Source organism: Anomaloglossus baeobatrachus, chromosome 2, assembly GCF_048569485.1.
Source record: "Anomaloglossus baeobatrachus isolate aAnoBae1 chromosome 2, aAnoBae1.hap1, whole genome shotgun sequence".
NCBI lineage: Eukaryota > Metazoa > Chordata > Amphibia > Anura > Aromobatidae > Anomaloglossus > Anomaloglossus baeobatrachus.
Genome location: NC_134354.1, coordinates 747,939,065 through 747,961,593, shown reverse-complemented (window position 1 = coordinate 747,961,593; position 22,529 = coordinate 747,939,065). Strand labels below are relative to the sequence as shown.

Here is a 22,529-nt window from a genome sequence, read left to right as displayed (position 1 = left end):
TAACAGCTTTTAAAAAAGGGCTGGATGATTTCCTCAGTACACAAAACATTGTTGGTTATAAATGACTTAGTGACTAAATGTAGAACTGGTGGAGGAAGGTTGAACTAGATGGACCTAGGTCTTTTTTCAACCTAAGTAACTATGTAACGAAAAATACACTAGGCTGATCTGCAATAGGATTTCCTGAATTCCCAATTAACTCCAACACCTGTCTGAGTTACAGATTCAGACTCAGCTTCATTTCCTAGCCACTAGAGGGAGCTCCACACCAGCACCCACTCGGATGACATTCACAACACTCTATGCTCTGTGACTTCAAGTAAAGGCGCCATAAGTCAAACAAGAGGAGGCGGGTCTGGGCTAGGAATAAAGCTTGAGTGACGGAGACTTCAGATCTACCATAGCTCTTCAGCCTCATTTGAATATCTATTCAAACGCTTATATCTCAGTAACAAAAAAGTGGACCGGCCATGTACAGGTATAGCAGGACTTGTCTTTGAAAGAGCTACATGAGCCTATAAATTGTTTGGTAGATGAAATCCTGCTGATAGTTTTCCCTGTAATATTGTATTCAATTTGTATTGTGAATCCTGGCGACCTCCCCTTTACATATCTAGTTGTTATCTGATCTTTGTAGAGAATGATGTTTACGTGTGATCTGGAGTGAATCTTACTAGTTACCGCAACTTCATTACTGCACAGTGAGATCTTACCCGTGTGTATCCTAGCTTATTATTTTTAAAGGCAATTTGTTTGTGCCCGAAACGCGTAGACCTTGTCTACTGTTTTTCCTCTATGGTTTTTAGGTTTTTGTACTTTTTTTTTTTTTTTAAATCATGGAACATTAATAAAGATGGCGTTTTAGACCTGAGATCCCTGCGGATGCTGAAGTCCTCTTCATCCCTGGTCTTGTTATTTTTATACTAGCGCTCACAAGTGGGGGTGACAAATGTCAGATGTCACATGTTATTTTGCAATTTTGTTGGAAATTGCAGCTATTTCTGTATGTTAAAGATAGCTGTAGCAAAAATCTACTTGTTCCACATCTTCTTTTTTTTTAAACCATACAGTTTTATTAATAAAATGTGTCAAGTATTCCATCATATTGACAATAAGTTCTCAACAGTCAACACAATAATAAGGGGGTTGGGGAGGGGGGAAGGGAGGGGAAATGGTGACTTTTCATTAATTTTCCAATCACATTCTTTATATATGAATCTACATAGTTATTTAATAACAGTATTTAAACGGAAAGACAACCAATTGTTACATTTCTTCTGAAATTGCGATATGTTATTATTAGATGAAGCAATTATTTTTTCTGATAAACAGTTCTCATTAATCAGTGAGATGATTTCGGACATTGTAGGGCATTTGGGGTTTTTCCAAAAACTTGCAATTTTGATTCTTGTTGCTACAATAATATGTTCAATAACTGTACGGATCTCATAGGGGAATGAGTCCAGATCAATTTTTTTTAAAGGTATTTATGACTTGTCCAGAATGTGACTTTTTTTGCAACTTTTATGTAGTGAAATTGTAAATTTATTATACTGCAGGCCAAGTGGTTTTCTCTCCCCCCCCCCCCCTCATTATTTTTACATTTTGGCTGCAGTACTGAAAATCGTGTAATATGTGGAATAGGCTTAGACGATTAGATGAAAGAAATGTGGTAATTTGTGCACAAGTGTCTGCTCTCATGTCCTTGGGGCTTTGCTTAGGGCCAGGGCTTCACAATCATTCTGTAGTATTGCAGGCAGGACAGCAAGGGTATAAGGCTATGTGCCCACGCTGCGGAAAATGTGCGGATTTTGCCGCGGATTTCTCGCGGAAAAGCCGTGGATTTTCCAGAAATCTGCAGCACAGCTACTCCCCAGCCATTTCTATGGCATTTGGGAAATGCTGTGCCCACGCTGCGGATTTTTCCGCAGCGGAAATCGTGTGGATTTTCGTGCGGAAAAATCTGCAGCATGTCAGTTATTGTTGCGGATTTCTCCACAGGGTCCCATATACTTACCTGCCTCACCGGAGTCACTTTCTCCGTCCGGTGTACAGGAGCGCGGTGATTCCAGGTACAGGAAGGAAGAGGTGGGCGGAGCCTGCACGAGCTCCGGTCATGTGACAGCCGGAGCTAGTTCAGGCCCGCCCACCTTCTCCTGCAGACGCTGAGAGAGTGACCCGGCTGCCGGAAAGCGAGGTGCTGCATGATGGAGGTAAGTATGAACTCCCCCGATCACTGCAGCACTTGTTCTGCATTGAGGATGCAGTGCTGAAGCCATGGTACTGTATCCTCAATGCAGAATGCCCGCACCATATCCGCACGACATTCCGCAGCATGGAAACAGACAAAAGTTGTGGTGCTGTTGCCTAAGGCTAAGTTCACATTTCCGTTGTTTTGTATCAGTCACATGCGTCGCTTGACGCATGTGACTGATGCGCTGTACAACGCTGTACAACGGATGACAAAGAACAGAATTCTTTGTCGGATTCCGTTGTGTGCGGGGGGCGGAGTTCGGGGGGGGGGGGAGCCGAGCGGGGCCGTGGCACTGAGGACGTCAGTGCCGCAGGGACTGCAGGACAGGTGAGTGTGTGTGTATGAGTGTGTGAGAGTGTGAGTGTGTGTGTATATACACATGCTGAATGCGGGAGGGGGCGGAGCCGAGCGGGGGCGGGGCCAGGCGCTGAGGATGTCAGTGGCAGTGCTGCGGTCTGCATGGCTGGGGACAGGTGAGTGTGTGTGTGTGTGTGTGTGTGTGTGTGTGTGTGTGCGTGTGCGTGTGTACATGCGGAGTGCGGGAGGGGGCGGAGCTGAGCGGGGGCGGGGCCAGACGAGGGTGTCAGTGGCAGTGCTTGTCTGCATGGCTGGGGACAGGTGTGTGTACATACATGTGCGGAGTGCTGGAGGGGGCGGAGCCGAGCGGGGAAGTGTCGGCCTCCCTGCACATGTAACCAGACTAAATATCGGGTAACAGCAAAGCACCCGATGTTTACCTTGGTTACCCGATATTTACCTTGGTTACGGACCTACACCGCTTAGCGCTGGCTCCTTGCACCGTAACCAGGGTAAATATCGGGTAACCAACCAAAGCTGGTGACGTGTGCAGGGAGCCAGAGAGCATGCGCAGCGAAATCCGACGGATCGTGCTGCTCAAAAAACGTTACATGCTGCGTTCCTCCCGCCCGGCGGTCAGTCGTTCCACGACTGATCAGTCGGGCGGAGGGTGCAACGCAGCATCATCAGTCACAATCCGCTGCTCATACAAGTCTATGGGAGCAACGGAATCCGCTAAACGGATTCCGTTGTTTACAAGAGCAGCGGATTGTGACTGATACATTTTAGCGGAAATGTGAACTTAGCCTAAGGCTCCTGCTGCAGCTGGATATCTTACAGCCAGACTCAGAACAGTGAGGAGGGGAACACGGCTGATCTGGGAGATGTACAGAAGATTTAGTTATAACTTATTTACTTGTTTTATTTGTGACTTTTCGGTGTAATAGGCAAAATAGGATCAAAGAAAAGCATGAGATTAAGAAAGGAACTGTCTGGATGTTAAATATTTACTTTGTTGCATTCTCCATGTTTAATTTAATTATTTGTGTTTCTCAAACTCTGAGCATTATTTAGTTTTCATTCAATCATGTTTAATCTTTGTGTTGATCACGGAGATATTCCTGGTCTATACACCGAATGTAAAGGCCAAATTTATGATGAATGCTAAAAAGTCCATGTCCGTGTTAAAAACTAAAATGTTTTCTGTGCGACGTTTCAGTGTATTGGACTAGAGATGTGTTGTTTTTTTTCACACAGTGGTGTAATGACTAGGGTGTCATCAGTCACAGATGTGACCAGGCTCTGCAACCTGCTACATTACAGGGGCTGACAAGGACCCAGCAGAAAATATAGATTTACCTATCTCTTACTTTTTTTTTCTTAATCTGGATTAAGGGTCTGATGTGGTCTCAGGCCTTATAAAGTTAGTGCTCTAGTCTGAGATATGAATTCATTTTTCGGTTGATCTGGAATGATTGATTTAGGGGCTGGCCACCATCTTTCTCGACCACTACTTCACCGTCTGGCTACTTCATTTTCTTTCCACCGACATCCCCACCGTCATCATGAGTGACTTTAAGATCCCCATTGACCCCTCCCACTCATCTGTCTCTAAACTTCTAACACTCATTTCCTCCATCAGTCTCACCCTTGGTCCTCTACAGCTACTCACAAAGATGGGCCACATGCTTGACCTCATCTTCACTCGCCTCTGTTACCTATTCAACCTCTCAAGCTCACCACTCCTGCTCTCTGACCACAACCTACTAACATTCTCTTTCCTCTCTTCTCCATGTACGCAACTCCCCCTCCACAAACTTTCCTTCCCATGCAGAAATTTCAAACACCTTGATATAAACTCACTTTTTCAGTCCCTCCCTCTTGCAGATATTGCTTCTTTACATGATGCAGCTGCTGTTGCCACTTTATATAACACCACAATATCTGTGGCTCTCGAATCGGCCGCCCCCTCACTCATACCAAAACCCACACGATCAACAGGCAACCTTGGCACATGAGCCAAACTAAAGAACTGAGACAGACTTCCCGGATTGCTGAGCGCAGATGGATAAAGTCTCATTCCACAGAGCACTTCATCACATACAAACCGTTTCTCACCACTTTCAAGTCATCACTCACAGCTGCAAAAAAAAACCTACTTCTCATCCCTCATATCCTCTCTATCTCACAACCCTAAACAGCTATTGAACACTTTAAACACTCTCCTCCGTACCCCGACACCACCTCCCTCTCCTCTCATCTCAGCTGAAGACTTTCATCTTTCTTCAAGCAGATGATTGACAACATCAGAGCAAGCTTTGGCCCACAATCCCCACAGACCCCTCCTCATAACTACTCAGCCTTCTTCCTCCAAATCCAACTTCTCCACCATTACAGAAGATCATCTTTCCACTCTACTCTCAACATCACATCTCACAACCTGTCCACTTGACCCACTCCTATCCCACCTCATCCCCAATCTCACCACAGTCTTCATCCTAACCCATCTCTTCAACCTATCACTAACAAGTGGTGTATTCCCTTCATGCTTTAAACATACGTTCATCACAGCCATCCTCAAAAAGCCCTCCCTTGACCCTTCCTTTGTGTTAAACTATCGCCCCGTATCACTTCTCCCCTACATCTCAAAACTACTGGAACAACATGTCCATCTTGAATTGTCCTAATACCTCTCTTCCTGCTCCCTTTTTGACCGGCTACAATCTGGCTTCATTCCACTGAAAATGCCTTACCTAAAGTCACCAATGACCTACTAACTGCCAAAGCCAAGCGAAACTACTCTGTCCTCCTCCTCCCGGACCTGTCCTCTGCCTTCCACACAGTAGACCACTCCCTCCTACTACAGATTCTCTTGTCTCTCGGCAGACTTGGCACTATCTTGTATCTCCTCATACCTTACAGACCGGACTTTCAGCATCTTCCATTCTCACACCACTTCCTCATCTCACCACCTATCTGTCGGTGTCCCCCAAGGTTGGACCACTGCTGTTCTCCATCTAAACCTTTGGCCTGGGACAGCTCATAGAGTCCCACGGCAGTTTAGTATCACCTCTATGCTGATGATACGCAAATCTATTTCTCTGGACCTGACCTCACCTCCTTACTAACCAAAATCCCACAACGTCTGTCTATTTCATCCTTTTTCTCTGCTCAATTTCTAAAACTGAACATGGACAAAACAGAATTCATTATCTTTCCTCCTCCTCACTCAACCCCCCCAACTGACCTATCCATCAAAGTCAATGGCTGCTCACTCTCCCCAGTCCAACGTGCTCGCTGCCTGGGAGTAACTCTAGACTCTACTCTCTCTTTCACGTCACACATCCAAGCCCTCTTCACCTCCTGCCACCTCCAACTCAAAAATATTTTCCGGATTTGTACATTCCTTTCCCAAGAAGCTGCAAAAACCCTAGTGCATGCCCTTATCTCCTGCCTGGACTATTGAAACCTTCTGCTCTGTGGCCTCCCTTCTAACAGTCTTGCACCCCTACAATCTATTCTACACTATGCTGCCCGACTAATCCACCTGTCCCCCCTCTACTTCCTGACCTCTCCTGTGCCAGTCCCTTCTCTGGCTTCCCATTGCCCAATGACTCCAGTTCAAAACCCTAACCAAGACCTACAAAGCCATCCACAACCTGTCTCCTCCTTGCATCTGTGACCTAGTCTCCCGGCACTTACGTGCACGTAACCTCTGACCCTCACAAGATCTCCTTCTCTACTCTCCTCTCATCTCCTCTTCCCACCACCGCATCCAAGATTTCTCCCGGGCATCCCTCATACTCTTTAACGCTCTGCCACAACATATCAGACTCTCACCTACCTTGAAAAGCTTCAAAAGGAACCTGAAGACCCACCTCTTCCGACAATCCTACAACCTGCCATAACCCTCAGTCTGAGATAGCGCCACACGACCATCTCTACCCGCTCCTACTGTATCCTCACCCATCCCTGGTAGACTTTGAGCCCTCGTGGGCAGGGTCCTCTTTCCTCCTGTACCTGTCTATGTCTTGTTTTGTTTATGATTATTGTACTTGTCCCTACTATGTGTACCCCTTTTCACATTTAAAGCGCCATGGAATAAATGGCGCTATATTAATAATAATAATAATAATAGCTGATTCATGTCAAGACCAAGCTTCGGATGTGATCTATGAGTCTCTGTCATTTAGGAGTCTACTATAGGGTCTGATTAATTTTAAAGGTATGGTGTATGAGTCTAAGCCTGAAGTCTGAATGAATCCTCGGAGTCAAATATATTAATGTCGGGGTCTTGTTTACAATCTGACACCGGCCTCGCCTCTATTCTGAAACTTTTACTTATGTGTGTGGATTCATTGTCAGAACCCATCCTGAATATCTGTGGCTACACACAGGATGGTATATATGGAAGTTTTATTTATTCTGTTTTCCCTGGAAATTTGCCTGTAGCTTTGTGCCTTGTAAATGCTAGTAAGTTTCTTGCTTCCATTTGTTGCACCAGGTTTTAGCTACCCAAGCTGAGAGCAGCATGATATAGAAACACAGCCGGATTCCAACGATGTGTTACTTACTGGGCTGCTTGCTGTAGTTTTTATAAAATCACTCATGTATGAGCAGATTATCACTAGTTAACTTGCTGCCATGTATTCCTCCATATTCATAAGCTCTGTATAACCCCGCCTTCACCACTGATTGGCAGCTTTCTGCCTATGCACAGTGTACACAGAAAGTAACCAATCAGTGGTTTGGGCGGGGTTATATAGAGCTCAGCATTCAAAGAACTTTTGCATCTGCAGCAGAGAAAACAGTTTTTGCAGCTCAGTAAGTGACACATCGCTGGAATCCGCATCTCTGCCCTTACGTTATGCTGCTCTCATATAAGACAAAAACCAGCTCAGAGATTCCCTTTGAACAGCTTTTTTTCTGGAAGCCACCATAAAGGGAAGATCACTGCAGCTGAATTTATGCCAAAATATGGCAGATGTGAGCTTCCACTATTGGTGACTGTGGGCGTGCTGAAAATCTCCCCCCAAAAAAAGCAATTTTCTTTTTTTATTGAAAGCAAAATGTGATAAAAATTCAATAGAAAAAAAATAAAATAAAAAAAAAAAAAGTGAAGAACAAGGAATGTGATTTGCAAAACTCTTCTTGGTCATACTGTGCAGGAGATCTGTAGGGGAGTTTAGGCAGCAATGCAGATTTTGTGGCACTTTGTAATTTATACTTTGTGATTTTGATTTGGTTGGTTTGATATTTATCTCACTCCTGTCTTCTCTGTATTTTCTAATCTTCTCTTTTATCTTTGCTTTATCCTTCTGCCTCTATATTAATGGTAAGTCATATACTCTTTTAAGCCATTACAGTCCACGTGTCATTGCGGCTCATATCAGGAACTTGCTCTAATTGTTAGTTTTCTTACTTCCAAGGATCCTCACAAAAACCTCAAGACAACGTTCTAGAAATAGTGGCCTATGAAGCTCGCAGATTGTTCCGCGACAGGATCGTCACCTCTAAGGAGCTCAACGCCTTTGACAATATTCTATTATCGGTGCTACAGGGAGACTGGGGCTCTGATGTGCTGGACAACATGGCAGGTGGGGATTTATCACAGGACAGAACGAAACCAGTATCCCAATCCTCTACTTATGAATGGTTGGGACATTTACTGATTTCTGAAATACCCAAGCTATTCATAGTGTAATTTTTCCTTATACATTTTTCCAATTTTTTTATGTAACACTTTGTCCAAAGCTTAAGATCTCTTCTTGGTGCCATCGTTGTGTGCCCCTGAGGATGCAGGAGTCAATAATGTCCCATGCTCCACTCCCTATTCGTGCTGCTTGGTGCAGCTCTCCATTAGCTGTACCTTTACAAGGAATCTCAGGCACCAAAAAATCCCCTCCGTTTAAAAAGTAGGATTTTTGTGTACTCACCGTAAAATCTCTTTCTCTGAGTCTTCATTGGGGGACACAGGACCATGGGTTATGCTGCTGTCACTAGGAGGCTGACACTAAGTAAACATAAAAAAGTTAGCTCCTCCCTAGCAGCATACACCCCGAGCCGGAGGCAGGCTCAGATCAGTTGGTGCACAAGCAGTAGGAGGAGTACCAGAATCACCATACATAAAAACAAGTTGTAACTAAAACAATGCAGCCGTGCAAACAAGAGGTCTATGAACATAAGACCGCTGAAAAATAGCAGGCAAATGCAATTGAACAACCAAAAAACCAAGCAGGGTGGGTGCTGTGTCCCCCAATGAAGACTCAGAGAAAGAGATTTTACGGTGAGTACACAAAAATCCTACTTTCTCTATCGTTTCATTGGGGGACACAGGACCATGGGACGTCCAAAAGCAGTCCCTGGGTGGGAATACCGAAAAACCCGCAGATAGGAAGAAAACAACAACCTCCCTCGGCGGGCTTGCACTATAATTGAATGCTGCCACCCTATTACAGGTGTGCAACTGCTGCCTGCAAGACCATTCTCCCAAAACTAGCATCTGCCGATGCTTGGGTGTGAACCTGGTAGAACCTAGTAAAGGTGTGCAGGCTAGACCAGGTGGCGGCCTTGCAGACCTGGTCGGCCGACGCCTGATGCTTAATCGCCCAAGAGGCTCCCACTGCACGGGTAGAGTGCGCTCTTACCCCCCGCGGCGGAGACTTGTCCCGAATCCGATAGGCCTCTGATATGGCGGAACGGATCCATCTGGCAATTGTGGCCTTGGATGCCGATTCACCCCTCTTGGGACCAGAAGGGAGGACAAACAGACCATCTGACTTACGGAACGGCGCGGTTCTGGAGACATAAATTCTAAGTGCACGCACTAGGTCCAGGGTGTGCAAGGACCTCTCCAAGCTGTGAGAGGGGCCAGGACAGAAGGACGGAAGAACGATTTCTTCGTTAAGATGGAACGGGGAGACCACCTTTGGGAGAAAAGCGGGATCTGGCCGGAGAACCGCTTTGTCCTGGTGAAAAATCAAAACGGGGGAACGACAAGAGAGCTGCCAGCTCTGACGTCCTGCGAATAGAAGTGATGGCAACGAGAAACACCACCTTCCAAGACAGGTGAGAAAGGGAAGATTCTCGCAAGGGCTCGAATGGGGGGACCTGAAGTGACCCTAGGACTAGATTAAGGTCCCATGGCTCTAGAGGCCGATGGTACGGCGGTGCCAGGTGGGCCACTCCCTGGATGAAGGTCTTAACCTGTGAACGAGCGGCCAGTGGCTTCTGAAACAGGATTGATAACGCCGATATCTGGCCCTTTAGTGTTGCGAGCGAGAGACCCGCATCTAGGCCTGACTGCAAGAATGCCAATAGGGAAGGAAGGGAGAAGGCGAGTGGAGAAGAAATATTATGTTCTTCACACCATCTGAAGAAAACCTTCCACGTGCGGTAGTAAATTTTTGATGAAGATGGCTTCCTGGCCTTAATCATTGTCTGAATCACTCTTGAGGAAAAACCAGCCTTAGCTAGAACCCAGGATTCAATGGCCAGGCCGTCAAATTTAGGACCTGTGAGTTCTGATGGAAAAGAGGTCCCTGCTGCAGGAGATCTGGACAGTCTGGAAGGCGCCACGGAGCGTCTGCGAGGAGCTGAGTTAGTTCCGCGAACCATGCTCGCCTGGGCCAGTCCGGAGCCACTAGGATGACCGGAATTCCTTCCGCCTTGATCTTCTTGAGGACCCTCGGAATTAGAGGGAGCGAAGGGAAGATGTACGGGAGACTGAACTGGCTCCATGACAGGGTGAGGGCGTCGACTCCTAAAGCCAAGCGGTCGCGGCACCGCGCTACAAACTGCGGAACCTGACGGTTGAACCGGGAGGCCATTAGGTCCACGTCCGGAACTCCCCATCTGTCGCAGATCTGGTTGAAGACTTCCCGGTTGAGGGACCATTCTCCGGAGGCGAGGCCTTCCCTGCTGAGGAAGTCCGCCGCCCAATTGTCCACGCCTGGGATGTGTACCGCTGAGATCAGGGAGTGATGACATTCGGCCCAGTGCAAAATCTTCTTGACTTCTCGCATTGCCCCGACACTTCTTGTGCCGCCTTGGTGGTTGATGTACGCCACCGCCGTCGCATTGTCCGACTGGATCCTGACCGGGCAACCCTGTACTAGGTGCCGAAACTGCTGCAAGGCTAGTCGGATGGCTCTTATCTCCAAAATGTTGATCTGGAGACAACTCTCCCTCGGTGACCATCGGCCCTGCGCTGTGTGATGCCGAAACACTGCTCCCCAGCCCTGGAGACTGGCGTCGGTGGTTACTATCTTCCAGTGGAGCGGGAGGAAAGACCTTCCTGATGCGAGGTTGTGTTGATTGAGCCACCAACGGAGGGAATGGCGGGTCTCCGGCGAAAGATGAAACCTGCGGTCCAGAGAAAAGGGAGATCTGTCCCACTTCTTCAGCAAGGCCAGCTGGAGGGGCCGGAGATGGAACTGTGCAAAGGGTACCGCTTCCATCGCCGCCACCATACGACCGAGGACCCGCATGCCGAACCTTATGGAAACTTGGCGCTGACGCCGGAGAGCGCAGAGGCCTCGTTGTAGGGAGGACATCTTCTCCTGTGTGAGGAAAACTCGCCCTTGGATGGTATCGAATACCATGCCTAAAAAGGTGATCCGACGGGCCGGGGTCAGAGAGGACTTCTTCCGATTTATCAGCCACCCTAACCGTGAAAGGGTGTCGATCGTGACCTGAACCCCAAGACGACAGTCCTCGAAGGAAGAGCCCTTTATCAACATATCGTCCAAGTACGGAATGTCCATGACACCCCTGGAATGCAGGACGGACATGGCAGCAGCCATGATCTTCGTAAAGACCCTGGGTGCGGATGCGAGGCCGAAGGGGAGAGCCATGAACTGGAAGTGATCTTCCGCTATCGCAAAGCGGAGGAACTGTTGGTGAGAGGTGGCTATCGGGACGTGAAGATAGGCGTCTTGAATATCCAGCGATGCCAGGAATTCGCCTACCTCCATGGACGCGATGACGGACCGGAGTGACTCCATTCGAAACGGCCGAGGCCTCACCAACCTGTTTAGAAGCTTTAGGTCGATGACGGGATGGACAGAGCCGTCCTTTTTGGGGACCACGAAAAGGTTGGAATAGAACCCCTTGAAACGCTCTGCGGGAGGGACTGGTACCACGACTCCGGCTCGGAGGAGGGAGTCTATGGAGTGAAAGAACGCGCGAGCCCGCGCGGGAGACTCGGGTGGGCGAGATAGGAAAAAACGTCTCGGTGGCTTTGCTTCGAATTCTATTTTGTAGCCTGATGTGATGATCTCTCTGACCCAGGCATCGGCGGTCAGGGGGATCCACACATGCTGAAAACGAGACAGACGCCCTCCCATAAGTCTGGCGCTGTTGCGCGCCGACCGCGAGTCACTTGGAGGAACGTCGGCGGTAACCAGAAGAGGATCTCGTGGGCTGGCGGGGGCGTGAACGCCAGGCGGGATTGGTCTTGAATGACGAGGTCTTCCTGTCTCTCGGAGGAGAGCGGCTTTTCCGCGGCTGGGGATTGGAGTTGAAGCTGCGAAAGGGCCGGAAACGAGCGGTGGGGCGCCGATTCTGGAAGCGCTTAGGGCGCAATTGGGGGAGAGATGTACTCTTTCCTCCCGTTGCGTCGGAGATCAGCTGGTCCAGCCTATCTCCGAAGAGACGCTCCCCTAGGAAGGGCAGGGAAGTTAGTGAATTCTTAGAGGCCGCATCCGCGTTCCAGGACCGGAGCTAGAGGGCTCGACGGATGGCCACATTGTTGCTGGCGGCCTGGGTCGCGCAACTTGCAGACGCCAGGGCTGCATTGAGCAAGTACTCACCCGCGAGGGAAATCTGCGAGGCGATGGGAACCAGGTCCGGATTGGCAGGAATGGCGCGGAGACCGCAACGTAGCATGTCCGCCCAGGACATCAGGGCCTTCGCAACCCAAACCGAGGCAAAGGCCGGAGAGAGGGATGTGCCCGCTGCCTCGAAGGCGGAACGGGCCAACCTGTCAATAGTACGGTCCGTAGGGTCCTTGAGAGACGTACCGTTAGTGAGTGGAAGGACTGTGTGAGAAGACAGGCGGGAGATTGGGGGGTCGACCACAGGGGAGCCTGCCCAATCCTTTCGAAGACCCTCAGGAAAGGGATAATGCAAATCGATGGACTTACCGCTGGTAAATACCCTGTCCGGCTGTTGCCTGTGGCTGCGCAGTAACTCCGCGAATTCTGGATGTCCGCTGAATGTGTTCTGGGCCCGCTTCACCCGCTTAAACGAGACCTGGGTGCTCTGGGAGGAGACGGGGTCCACCTGTACCTTCAAGGTCTGGTTTACTGCTTCTATCAGGCTATTCACCATGCGCCGAATATCAGCCGCCTGCTCTGCGTCCTGCAGGGGTGCCGCATCGGAATCATCATCTGAGCAGTCAGAAGCCTCCCTGGAGGACTGACGGTCTGGACCTGGGGATGAAGGTGAAACCTGGGAAGAGTCTGAGGACGAGACCTGGCAGGTCCGTTTTTGAGCAGCAGAGGAGGACCCTGCAACGGGGCTCACCTGCTCCGGAGGCGATTGCGCCGGGTCTGCGGGAATCTGGGTGAGCGACGGCAGCAGGCGCAGAGCTTGCGCGATGGTCCGAGAAGCCTCAGAGAGGGAATCTACGGACTGGGACAGGGACGCTAGCCAGTCGGGGGGGGGGGGGGGCGGGACGCAGGGCCCTGCAGCATATGGCGCTGTGGCGTCTGCGGTATCAGAAGCGTCGGCCGCGGAGTCCTGCGGAGGCTGTGCGTCTGTAGAACAGACGGAGCATAGTGGGGCGTCCTGACCCTGGGAAAACTTGGACTTGCAGGAGGAGCATGCAAAAAATAGTGCAAAGGGGGCCTGCTTGGATTGGGTGGGCTTAGCCTTAGGCATGGTGAAAACAGGTACTCTCCCTGGTGGCTGCTAGGAAGGAGACAGGAGAGGGTTAACTCGTCCCTAAACTCAGAGAATGCTGCCTAGTGAGGGCTACTCCTTAGGAGCAGAGCTTACCCAGGTCCTGCGTGCTGCCCACCAGTCCAGAAGAGGAGTCCAGGAGTGAGCTGGCCAGAAGAGTCAGAACGCCGGCGCGCTGCAGCCTCAGGGGACCAGAGGCAGGCTAAAATGGCGAGGGGACGCTGGAGGAGGCTGGGGGAGGAGCAGGATTCCGGCGCGAAAACCCGGAGGATTCACAGCCCCCACCATCAGCCAGGAGGCAGATCAGTGGGAGGATACAGAGGGAGACGACCGGCGGCCAATAGCGCTGCAGCGGGGGCGTGGCTAGGACGCAGGAGCGACTAGGCCGAGACCGGGTACTAAATTTATGGAGAGGGCCGGGGGAAAGTGCAGGAAAGGTCGGTCCTACCTGCAATCGGCGGCGCCGGCCCAGCGATGGATGCGGTGCAGGCAGGGCTCCCTGGCCCTGCCTGTGTACAGCGCTGCTCATCCAGGAAGGCTCCGGGGGAGAGCGTGCTGAGGCAGGGTAGTGGACATCATGATGGGGGTAGATCAGCCCCCTATCAGGAGAAGGCAGCGTGACAGGGCCCCATCTATTACACACGCTGCGGAGGTTCCATCCCTGCTGTACTCCCCTGTATGCCCTTTGGGGTGATACCGCAGGGCGAATCAGGGGTGCCCACAAAACAACCTGCCCACACGCGCACCCCCGGGAGTGGTACCACGGGGACGGGCGGGGGAGAGGGCCCGAAGTCTCAAGCCCCCTGCGACCCTGGGGAGTGGTACCCACAGGGCTGCGGAGGATGAGTGAAGCGAATACCTGCAGAGAAAAAGACGACAGGTATGAGAATGATGAGCGGCGCCGAAATAAAAGAAAAAAAGCGCAAAAAACATACATGGCTGAAGGGGGGCCGAGACGGCCCACATCAGCCTCCTACGACACTAAGCTAAAACTGATCTGAGCCCGCCTCCGGCTCGGGGTGTATGCTGCTAGGGAGGAGCTAACTTTTTTATGTCTACTTAGTGTCAGCCTCCTAGTGACAGCAGCATAACCCATGGTCCTGTGTCCCCCAATGAAACGATAGAGAAAAAGCCTTTATTTCTCCCAGCATACAAAAAAAATGCAGTAATGACATTTCGGCCAACACGGGGCCTTTATCAAGCCATAAAAATTACATACATTTTTTTTAAATGGAGAGGATTTTTTTAGTACTTTGGATTCTTTGTATTTTCCCCCTGGGGATACAGATCTGTCCACATTTTGCAAGGGAAACACAGGTGCATATTACAATATTATTTGGCCAGGTCAGATTTGTATCCAATGGAAGATAAAAGGAACCTTGCAGCATGTTTTTACAAATCGAGGTAGTGGCACAGTTGTATGGGAACTTGGTCAACCAGTAAAAATGATAGCGATCTAATATGCCAGCCATGAGAAATGTTGCTTTGAGGTTTTTATGCAAATCAGGCTGGAAGTGCACTGGGGGCGTGTCAGTGCACTTAGCAGAATTAGTCCAAGTGCACTGACACGTCCCCAGTGCACTTCCAGCCTGATTTGTGTATACTACTACATTCGATTTCTCATCAGATCTCTTCAAAAAAATGTATCATTTTTATATGAACACAAGCATCTACACAACAATGTGCTCTTTAACAATAATGGTCTAAATTAGACAAAAGCAAGAAGAGGTCTTAAAATACGGTATATATTAGAAAATTGTATCTATTTTTTTATATCACCATTAACTAGATCTAGAAAAGATTACCTTGACTGAGATAAAATATGCTAAGATATCACAAGACAATTTCACATTTAGCTGGAAATCAGTCACTGGTTTGTGCAATATTTAATTATATTAATCCTCTTATGTGAGCTCACCATCTATGACAAGTTATCAAGATAGAGCTTTGTGGGTCATGATAACCTTAGGAACATCTGTACTTGTCAATAATAAATATTCACTGTACTAATAAATTAACAATTTTTCTCTACCTTTTGTTAGAACTCTGCAATATACTGTTCCTCTGTTGTTTCCCTTGAAAATTCATGAATACCGTATTTTTCGCTTTATAAGACGCACTTTTCCTCCCAAAAATTTGGGAGGAAAATGGGGGGTGCGTCTTATAAAGCGGTACCTGGGGGGGGTCCTGTCTGAGGCGATCGGGCGGCCGGGTGCCTGTGGCTGCATACAAGCGGCCGGGTACCTGTGCTTGCATGCGGTGGCAGCCGGGTACCCGTGGCTGTGTGCGTGCGGCAGCCGGGTGCTGTGTGGGGTCGGCAGCCGGGTACCTGTGCTTGCGTGCGGTGGCAGCCGGGTACCCATGGCTGTGTGCGGGCGGCAGCCGGGTGCTGTGTGCGAGCGGCAGTCGGGTGCCCGTGCGGGCGGCAGCCGGCTGCCGCCCTCACACAGGCACCCAGGTGCCGCCCGCACACAGCACCCGGCTGCCGCCCGCACACAGCCATGGGTACCCGGCTGCCACCGCACGCAAGCACAGGTACCCGGCGGCTTGTACGCAGGGTGGGCGGGCAGCCTGCTGGCTGCCACTCTATGCATGCGGGGCGGGCGGCTGTGCAGCATGTTACCAGTTGTCCGCGGTCCCACTTCCAAATGATGACGCCGGTGGAGTTCTTGGATGAGAGCTCCATCTGCGCACGCGCTGCTCCGGGAGTCAGCGCGTGCGCAGATGGAGCCCTTGGATGAGAGCTCCATCTGCGCATGCGTCGCTCTGGGCGCCATTACTTGAATCGGGACCGCGGACACACTGGGAAAACACCGCATCCGTCTGCTCCACCACTGAGCAGTCCCCGCCGCTGCCATCACTGAGCAGTCCCCGCCGCTGCCACCACTGAGCAGCCGCCGCTGCCACCACTGAGCAGTCGCCGCCGCTCCCATCACTGAGCCGTCGCCGCTGCCACCACTGAACCGGGACCGCGGGCACTCACTGCACCGGCCTGCTGCACGGCTCACCTGCCACGGCTGCTGCCGCCACCACGGACCCCACGGCTCCTGCCACCGCGGACGCCACCGCGCCTGCAACCACGGATGCCCCGCTGCCACTGATCCGCCGCGCCTGCCAGCACAACCTGTGACTCCTGTGACCCCGCTTCACCACCACTGCTGCCCCCCTCCGGTAAGAGAACACCAGAGTATAAGACGGACCCCATTTTTCTTTTTTTTACCTTTTTTTATGTCTAAGTTTGGGGTGCGTCTTATATTCCGGTGCGTCTTATAAAGCGAAAAATACGGTAAATTAATTACTGGGTGTTACCATGTCCCTCAAGGGGTATGTAGTTACACATATTGGATAGAGTGTATATTGGGTCACCCCCAATTGTTGTTCCTCCTAGAAATGTATAAATAAGCTGACAGAGGATCACCACAAACACCAAATCCTAAACCAAAACTGCTTCTTCTGTGTCTATGGGATGTGTCTGATACTTTCATATAATAAATAGCAGAGTTATATTATGTTTTTATCTGTAAAACTAAATAGGAGAGAAAAGGCGCAATAGGGTCTTACCCGATATATTGGGCAAAAATCATATAGAAGTGGTGCACTCACCTGAACAGGTTGTGCCAGTCACAACTCCTTTAACAGCTTAAGAGTGAGCGCCTGAGCGGTCCAGCAGCAGCCCTGTTGCACAAATATAACATCAAAAGAAAAACTGGAGAAAAACAGGGTTTTTGCCGCGCTTGAAGACCACAGACATTGATGTCAAAACAGATGATTCTTTTTATTTCATTCCTACGCGTTTCGGAGACCCCCAACTGTCTCCTTCTTCAGGGAAAAACAAGAAGGAGGAGACAGTTGGGGTCTCCGAAACGCGTAGGAATGAAATAATAAGAATCATCTGTTTTGACATCAATGTCTGTGGTTTTCAAGCGCGGCAAAAAAACTGTTTTTCTTCAGTTTTTCTTTTGATGTTATGTTTTTATCTGTAGCAGAAACTCTAAATACACAGCGGCTGAAGGCAGTATTGAACATGTCACTCATCTTAATAAAAATATTTGTAAAGGAGGTATTGACATGAATTTCTCACCAGTTGTCGGTAACAACCCATCCAATCCACACAGACAAAGAAATCAAACCATAGATGTTCATGAATTAAATTTTGTGTAATAATGAGAGATGGCACAAGGAAAAAATAGTGAACAAATTAAGATAGAGTGGTGCAAAAAGCCATGGAAAGTGATGACACCAGCTGAAATCTATCAGTAATTATAAAGCAATCCTGCCACTTAATGAAAAATAATATCAACTGGTTCAACTTTCGACCTATAAAAAAAATGACTCATTACCAAGGTGTCACACCAGTGAGCTGTCTCAAGACTTTTGCAATCTTATTGTTGCAAAACATACCGATGTCATTGGTTACAGAAAAATACCTAAACTACTGAACGTTCCAGTGAGTACTAATTCGACCATAATCCAGAAGTGGAAAGATCATCATTTCACCATAAATTGACCGACCATGACCGTGTACTCCCCACAAGATGTCAAACAGAGGAGTGAAAAGAATTATCATAAGACTTGTCCAAGAGCCAAGGACCACCTGTGGAGAGCTACATTTTTCATTATTACACATTCATTATATTTATGGACATCTATGGTTTGATTGCTTTGCCTGTGTGGATTGGATAGGTTGTTAGCAACATCTGGTGAGACATTCATGTCAATAGCACCTTTAGAAATATATTTACTAGGAAATTGGTGACAAGTTCAATCCTTATTCACCCCTTATATATATTCTGGGGAAAAAAAAATTCTTCCATATTTTTTTTTTTTTTTAATTATAGACCATTTCTATGTAACTTGGGGAGCACTTCATGAAGCAGGATCAGTGCTCGCTCCTGGACAGTCCTTACCTGCGCACGGACGGCCCATCGGAAAGCTGAACTCTGCTGACTTTAAGGACGTTATCAAGAAGGTGTGTCAGTGGAAAACCTGAATGTTCTTGGGAGGAATAGTAACCGTGATAAAGGAATAGATTTATGTGCCATTTTTTTTTTTTATAAAAGTTAAAGAATTACAAGAAATAGAAAGTTTCTCAAATATATGTAATTAAAAAAAATATTATTTTTAAATTGGGGAGAATATCTCTGGACTTTTGAAAGAAAGGCTGAAGTTAGGCTCTCTGCTGTCTAACTATTTTGACAGCTCTGTGAGACTTCCTACCTCTGTGCACTAAGATATCACTGTATGGTGGGAGGTGTGAGGGGTAGAAGGTGTGATCTATGGAAATATGGGAGTTATTCTATGCTGGATATAGTTATGTAAGAATAGATGTAAGATGGATTCCTGTGTATTTTGCAGCGGCAGGCGAAGGAAGAACAGCAACTAAAGTAAATCTGATCACAGGTTTTTTTCTGTGCTGTAGCTGGGACCCTCTATGTCTACTATGCACAGGAAATGGGAGGGACTCTGATTAACCGTTTATAGACAGATGATTCTTTCTTGGATAGATTAACCCTTTACATGAAGCTTTGTAATCATCTTAAATATTAAACCTTTAGAAGCAGCTTTATTATCCTATTTTATTTGGGCTGCGTAATACACAGGGAAATAGACATATCAAAGTTGTGTATGTAGTAAAGTTCAGGCTCCTGCTCGGAAGAGGAGGTCAATTTAATATGCCTTGAGATGTCTCCGTAAATGAATAAATCATATTTCTTACTCTCTTTGGTAAATTTATAAAGAAAATTATTAAATCGACTGCAAAAAACAGCCAAATCCTGTCAGATCTAAGCACAAGGCCCCACTCTGCCATTCTGGTACTGTACACAATCGGCTCCACCATGTCACAGTTAGCAAGTTTGAAGACAAATTGTAGTGCTGGCGTCTCTGCAGAGACGCCGAATTACTCACCATCCTGTCCATACCCACCTGTCCAGCCTGCATCCATCACTCCGCCTGTGCCTGTCTACACCTGAGTCCGTCACCTGCCCTGGGAGTCAGCTGCCACATTCCCGGTCACTGCCCTAGGAGTGGTACCTGCCATCCGCCTTGCGGCAGGTGCTTAGTTAGGCTTCTCCCACTAAAGGGTAAGCCCAGGTCCCCCTTGTGGTCCAGTGGGTCCACTATCCCCGCTCGCTGCCTCTACACCGGCCGTGAGTGTTACACAAACCGGCGCCCCTGTAACCCTAAGGGTAATCATCTGACTGTCTAATGGTAGATATTTGAGAAAAGTTTTATTTCATCTTTTGTCACTTTTTTATGTTTCCAAGTTTCCACATTTAAGGAGGACCATTGCGGTCCTGACGTCTCTATTGTAGTAAATCCTTGCATTCTTCATACTTGTTATATTTTTTTTTCAGGGTCTTATTCAGTTTAGCCGGGATAACCGAGAGTTGGATATTCTCCTGTTCCACGAAGTTCTGGATTTCATGTCTCGTGTAGATCGCGTGCTGAGCTTTCCTGGTGGATCCCTTCTCCTGGCCGGACGGAGCGGCGTTGGCCGTAGAACTGTCACTTCCCTCGTCACCCACATGCATGGAGCGACGCTCTTCACCCCCAAGATCTCCAGAGGATATGAGCTTAAACACTTCAAGAATGACCTGAAGCAGGTAATCTACGTCATCGCAACCCCGGATCACACACTGTATCACATTATCTAGTTCTCAATATTCTGTGATGTCTTCTTGCTTTATGAATAGATCGCCCCCTCACTCTTTTTTATGCCAGGCACATATGTGAATTATCATTGTCTGTGACAAGGACAAATAGACATTTTATGAGGTAAGAGTTCATGGTCATTAGGGCAGGAAACGAGGCCATATGATTGAGTGATGACAGGACGACATCCTTTGAAGGAGAAGTGGAAGTCACTTAGGAAAATGACAGCAATCCTGTTACCTTGCGTGTTTTGTCTGGTAGATAAGTCACCAAATGACCTGAGTTAAAGGAGAGCAGCCATCTCTCCTGGCAGGTCTGCCATAGGAAAAGCCGGAAGACCCCTTAATAAAAAGAAGTCTGGAACATTGTTTTTTTTTATAATTTTGTGTTGTACAGTTCCTCTGTATTTCTTTCAAGAAATGTATAAATAAATCAATAAATGGGTGTGTTAGGGTGTGTTTCTACACAGTCAGCACTGATTGGTCAGCGTTTGAATAAGTATGGACACCCCCAACTAGTAACCACCTAGATGGTAATTTATTCTTACATTTGTAGGAGGAATAAGAGAGGAACAGAGAAGGTGCTCCAGAAGTATCTTATGAAGAATGAAGATATAGTCCTAGATCTGTCAATGTAGACGACAGCTAATAATCCCTTAGTCCATGTGCTCACTGATGTCTATGGCAGCAGATGAGAAAGTCTATTTCAGGGACCTACCAAACTGGCTTTGGCTTTGGGTTAGGATATGTGTTTTTTTTTTTTTTTTTTTTTGTTTAAGGGGGAGCCTATTGTCATATTTTTTATTTCTCCGAAAAACATTGCATTGCCTTCAAGTCTCCCTATGTTTGGTAATCTCATTAAAGGAGTTTTCTAGGTTTTTTTTTAAGACTCCTATCTGCAGGCGCACTTTGTTTTTAAAAAATAAAAAAAACAAGCTGGGCTTTACTGACTATCCCCTGTCTGGAACTAAGGGGTACTTTACACGTTGCGACATCGCTAGCATCGGCTAGCGATGTCAAGCGCGATAGCACCCGCCCCCGTCGCACATGAGATATCTGATGATCGCTGCCGTAGTGAACATTATCGCTACGGCAGCTTCACACGCACATACCTTGTCGGCGACGTCGCGGTGACCGCCGAACAATCCCTCCTTTAAGGGGGAGGTGCATTCGGTGTCACCGCGACGTCACTAAGCGGCCGGCCACTAGAAGCGGAGGGGCGGAGATGAGCGGGACATAACATCCCGCCCACCTTCTTCCTTCTGCATTGCCGGTGGACGCAGGTAAGGAGTTGTTTGTCGTTCTTGCGGGTTTACACATAGCGATGCGTGGTGCTGCAGGAACGACAAACAACATCGTACCTGCGGCCGAACCGACATTATGGAAATGAACGACGTTATGCAGATCAGCGATATTGTACGCTTCTGCGCTCGTTCATCGTCGCACCTAGGATTTATACGTTGCAATGTCGCTACCGACACCGGATGTGCGTAACTAACGACTTGACCCCGACGATATATCGGTAGCGATGTCGCAACGTGTAAAGTCCGCCTTAGTCTCTTCCACTGTTCACTATATCCATTGTCGTCTGCAGTGCTGAAGTCACAGCACTGCAGCCAGTCTGTGAGCTCAGCAAATTGGTATACAGTACAGACCAAAAGTTTGGACACACTTTCTCATTCAAAGAGTTTTCTTTATTTTCAGGACTCTGAAAATTGTAGATTCACATTGAAGGCATCAAAACTATGAATTACAACATGTGGAATGAAATAAATAAAAAAGTGTGAAACAACTGAAAATATGTCTTATATTGTAGGTTCTTCAAAGTAGTCACCTTTTGCTTTCATTACTACTTTGCACACTCTTGGCATTCTCTTGATGAGCTTGAAGAGGTAGTCACTGGAAATGGTTTTCCAACAGTCTTGAAGGAGTTCCCAGAGATGCTTAGCACTTGTTGACCCTTTTGCCTTCACTCTGCGGTCTAGCTCACCTCAAACCATCTCGATTGGGTTCAGGTCTGGTGACTGTGGAGACCAGGTCATCTGGCGTAGCACCCCATCACTCTCCTTCTTAGTCAAATAGCCCTTACACAGCCTGGAGGTGTGTTTGGGGTCATTGTCCTGTTGAAAAATAAATGATGGCCCAACTAAATGCAAACCGGATGGAATAGCACGCCGCTGCAAGATGCTGTGGTAGCCATGCTGGTTCAGTATGCCTTCAATTTTGAATAAATCCCCAACAGTGTCACCAGCAAAGCACCTCCACACCATCACACCTCCTCCTCCATGCTTCACGGTGGGAACCAGCCATGTAGAGTCCATCCGTTCACCTTTTCTACAAAGACATGGTGGTTGGATCCAAAGATCTCAAATTTGGACTCATCAGACCAAAGCACAGATTTCCACTGGTCTAATGTCCAT

The 22,529-nt window shown here is 48.1% G+C and overlaps 1 protein-coding gene across 3 annotated transcripts in view; it reads left to right on the top strand.

Moving 5' to 3' along the window:
• Positions 1 to 22,529, top strand: part of DYNC2H1 (dynein cytoplasmic 2 heavy chain 1) — an 852,364-nt gene that overhangs the window by 361,172 nt on the left and 468,663 nt on the right. For 2 of the 3 annotated variants that reach the window (XM_075337457.1, XM_075337455.1), the window contains exons 47-49: positions 7,981 to 8,148; positions 18,295 to 18,425; positions 19,813 to 20,061. In XM_075337457.1, the coding sequence (XP_075193572.1) occupies positions 7,981 to 8,148; positions 18,295 to 18,425; positions 19,813 to 20,061 (548 nt within the window). The remainder of the gene's footprint in view (positions 1 to 7,980; positions 8,149 to 18,294; positions 18,426 to 19,812; positions 20,062 to 22,529) is intronic. The other variant, XM_075337458.1, reaches the window with a different exon arrangement.